This window comes from Protobothrops mucrosquamatus, unplaced genomic scaffold (assembly GCF_001527695.2).
Source record: "Protobothrops mucrosquamatus isolate PMUCROS unplaced genomic scaffold, P.Mucros_1.0 scaffold25806, whole genome shotgun sequence".
Lineage (NCBI taxonomy): Eukaryota > Metazoa > Chordata > Lepidosauria > Squamata > Viperidae > Protobothrops > Protobothrops mucrosquamatus.
Window position 1 is genome coordinate 1 of NW_015411554.1, and position 1,922 is coordinate 1,922.

At 54.2% G+C, this 1,922-nt stretch overlaps 1 protein-coding gene across 1 annotated transcript; it reads right to left on the reverse strand.

Moving 5' to 3' along the window:
* Window positions 1-6: 6 nt before the first annotated feature.
* On the reverse strand, window positions 7-723 carry LOC107302087 (unconventional myosin-If-like; the record flags this gene model as incomplete). Its single annotated transcript, XM_015831211.1, has 3 exons — window positions 7-36; window positions 246-335; window positions 586-723. Coding segments are annotated over 3 exons (258 nt in total), but the record flags the coding sequence as incomplete, so codon positions are not given.
* Between the last annotated feature and the right edge of the window lie 1,199 nt (window positions 724-1,922).

The window sequence follows — 1,922 nt, forward strand, 5'->3', positions numbered from 1 at the left end:
CAGGGCGTAGATGTGGGGAGGGTTTTCGTACTGGGCCTGGGTGAGAGGGACACACACACACGTAGATGGAGGCCCTGAGCATCTCAGCACATCCCATGGGTAGCTAGAGGTCATCTAGTCCAGCTGGACCCAAACTGGAATCTTTGCTGTTCGGAGCCCATCGTTCCCAGGGGCAAAGATTCCTCCACATGGGTTCAAAGCAGGGCTTTCCCCCCCCTCAAACACACCCACACCCACACACTCACCGCCCCCTGGTACATGTCGATCTCCCGGTCCGTGAAGTAAGGCAGCTGCTTGAAGGGGTTGACCGAAATCAGGACTGGCCCGATGTACGTCTTTTTGTTTCCAAGTTAAGGGGCGGCACAAAAAGGGGACTCGGAGGCTGAACGCCTGCCTCGTCCCGTCCCCATGGCTCCCTCCCCCTGAGGCTTCCTGCCAGAGGTAGACTCCTCTTAGACATGGAGGCTCTGCCACTCCATTCCCAATGGGTGCCCGCCAGCACCTTCCCTGGTGCTAGTTCTGCCCGCAGGGACTCTCCTTCTCCGGGGGAGCCTCCCAGCAGCCCCCAAGTTCAGAGAGGGATACAAAAATGTAGTCGTCCATGAACCTCTTGCGGAGGTTCTCCACGATGGCGTCCTCGTGGATCTTGGGCAGGAGAACCATGTCGTCCACCCCGCTCTGCTTGACATTCTGCATCTGCCAGTGGAATCGCTCTTTGCTGCCCTGGAAGGCAAGGAGGAGGAGGAGGAAGAGGAAGTTGGGGTGCCTTCCTCCCTTCCCCCCCCCGTTTTAAATGGAACCCCCTCGAGAACCGAGGAAAGAAATGGGCCCCCCTTCAAAGCAAAATCCTTTTAAGTCGTGGCACTGAAATGCCCAACGTGCACAGCTCTGCAAGCCACATGGGTCTTCAGAACTTGGGGGGGCTGCCAGAGTCCGTGCCTACGGCTAATTTTTTGGGGTAGCCCCAGATGGGATGGCCAGTAGCCACCGGGCCACCGAAGGCCCTTGAAACTTTCAAGCATCACTTCAAAAACTTTGGCCGCTTTTGAAAATAAATTACAGCCGCAGCCACCAACCCCCCCCCCCCCCCACAACAATAAGGACTTTTTAAAAGGCCAGGAAAGAACTTTTTGCCAGCTGCGAGGGAAAGAAAAGCCTTGCAGAAAATTGTTGGGTTTGAGCTGAGAAACTGGCTAAAAATACTAGCCCTTCATTAGCTCCGCAAGGCTGCGATCAAGAGGGGTTGGCTGGACAGGCGAAAAACCTCGGGAGGAGGCGGGGGGGGGGGGCTGCAGCGCCGTCAAACTTTGCAAAGTTTGCTCTCTCTGCTGTTTTGGGGTGAGGTGGGGCAGTTTGCCCTGTTACACCCCCACATCCAGAGGCGGCCCTTTCTCTCTTGCACCACAAAACCTGTGGGTGGCCTTTTGGGGTAGATTCCTCCCCCCACCCCATCAGCCCCGTCTTGGTCTTGCAAACTTTCCCAAAAGCTGGTTGCTAAGGTTTCTTCCTAGCCAAGCTGGGAAGACAATGCCGGCTAGGAGTTGCCAAGCAACCGGCCGGGGAGAAGCTGGACGGACAGGCGATTCGGCCAGCCAATTGACTCTTGGGTGCCCAGAGAGGAGAGCAGCTCTGGCAGATAGATAGATAGATAGATAGATAGATAGATAGAGAGAGAGAGAGAGAGAGAGAGAGAGAGAGAGAGAGAGATATGATAGATAGATAGATAGATAGATAGATAGATAGAGATAGACAGACAGACAGACAGACAGACAGACAGATGATAGACAGACAGACAGACAGATAGATATAGATAGATGATAGATAGATAGATAGATTAGAGAGAGACAGAGACAGAGACAGACACAGAGAGAGAGAGAGAGAGAGAGAAAGAGAGAGAGAGAGAAGGAAGAGAGAGAGAGAGA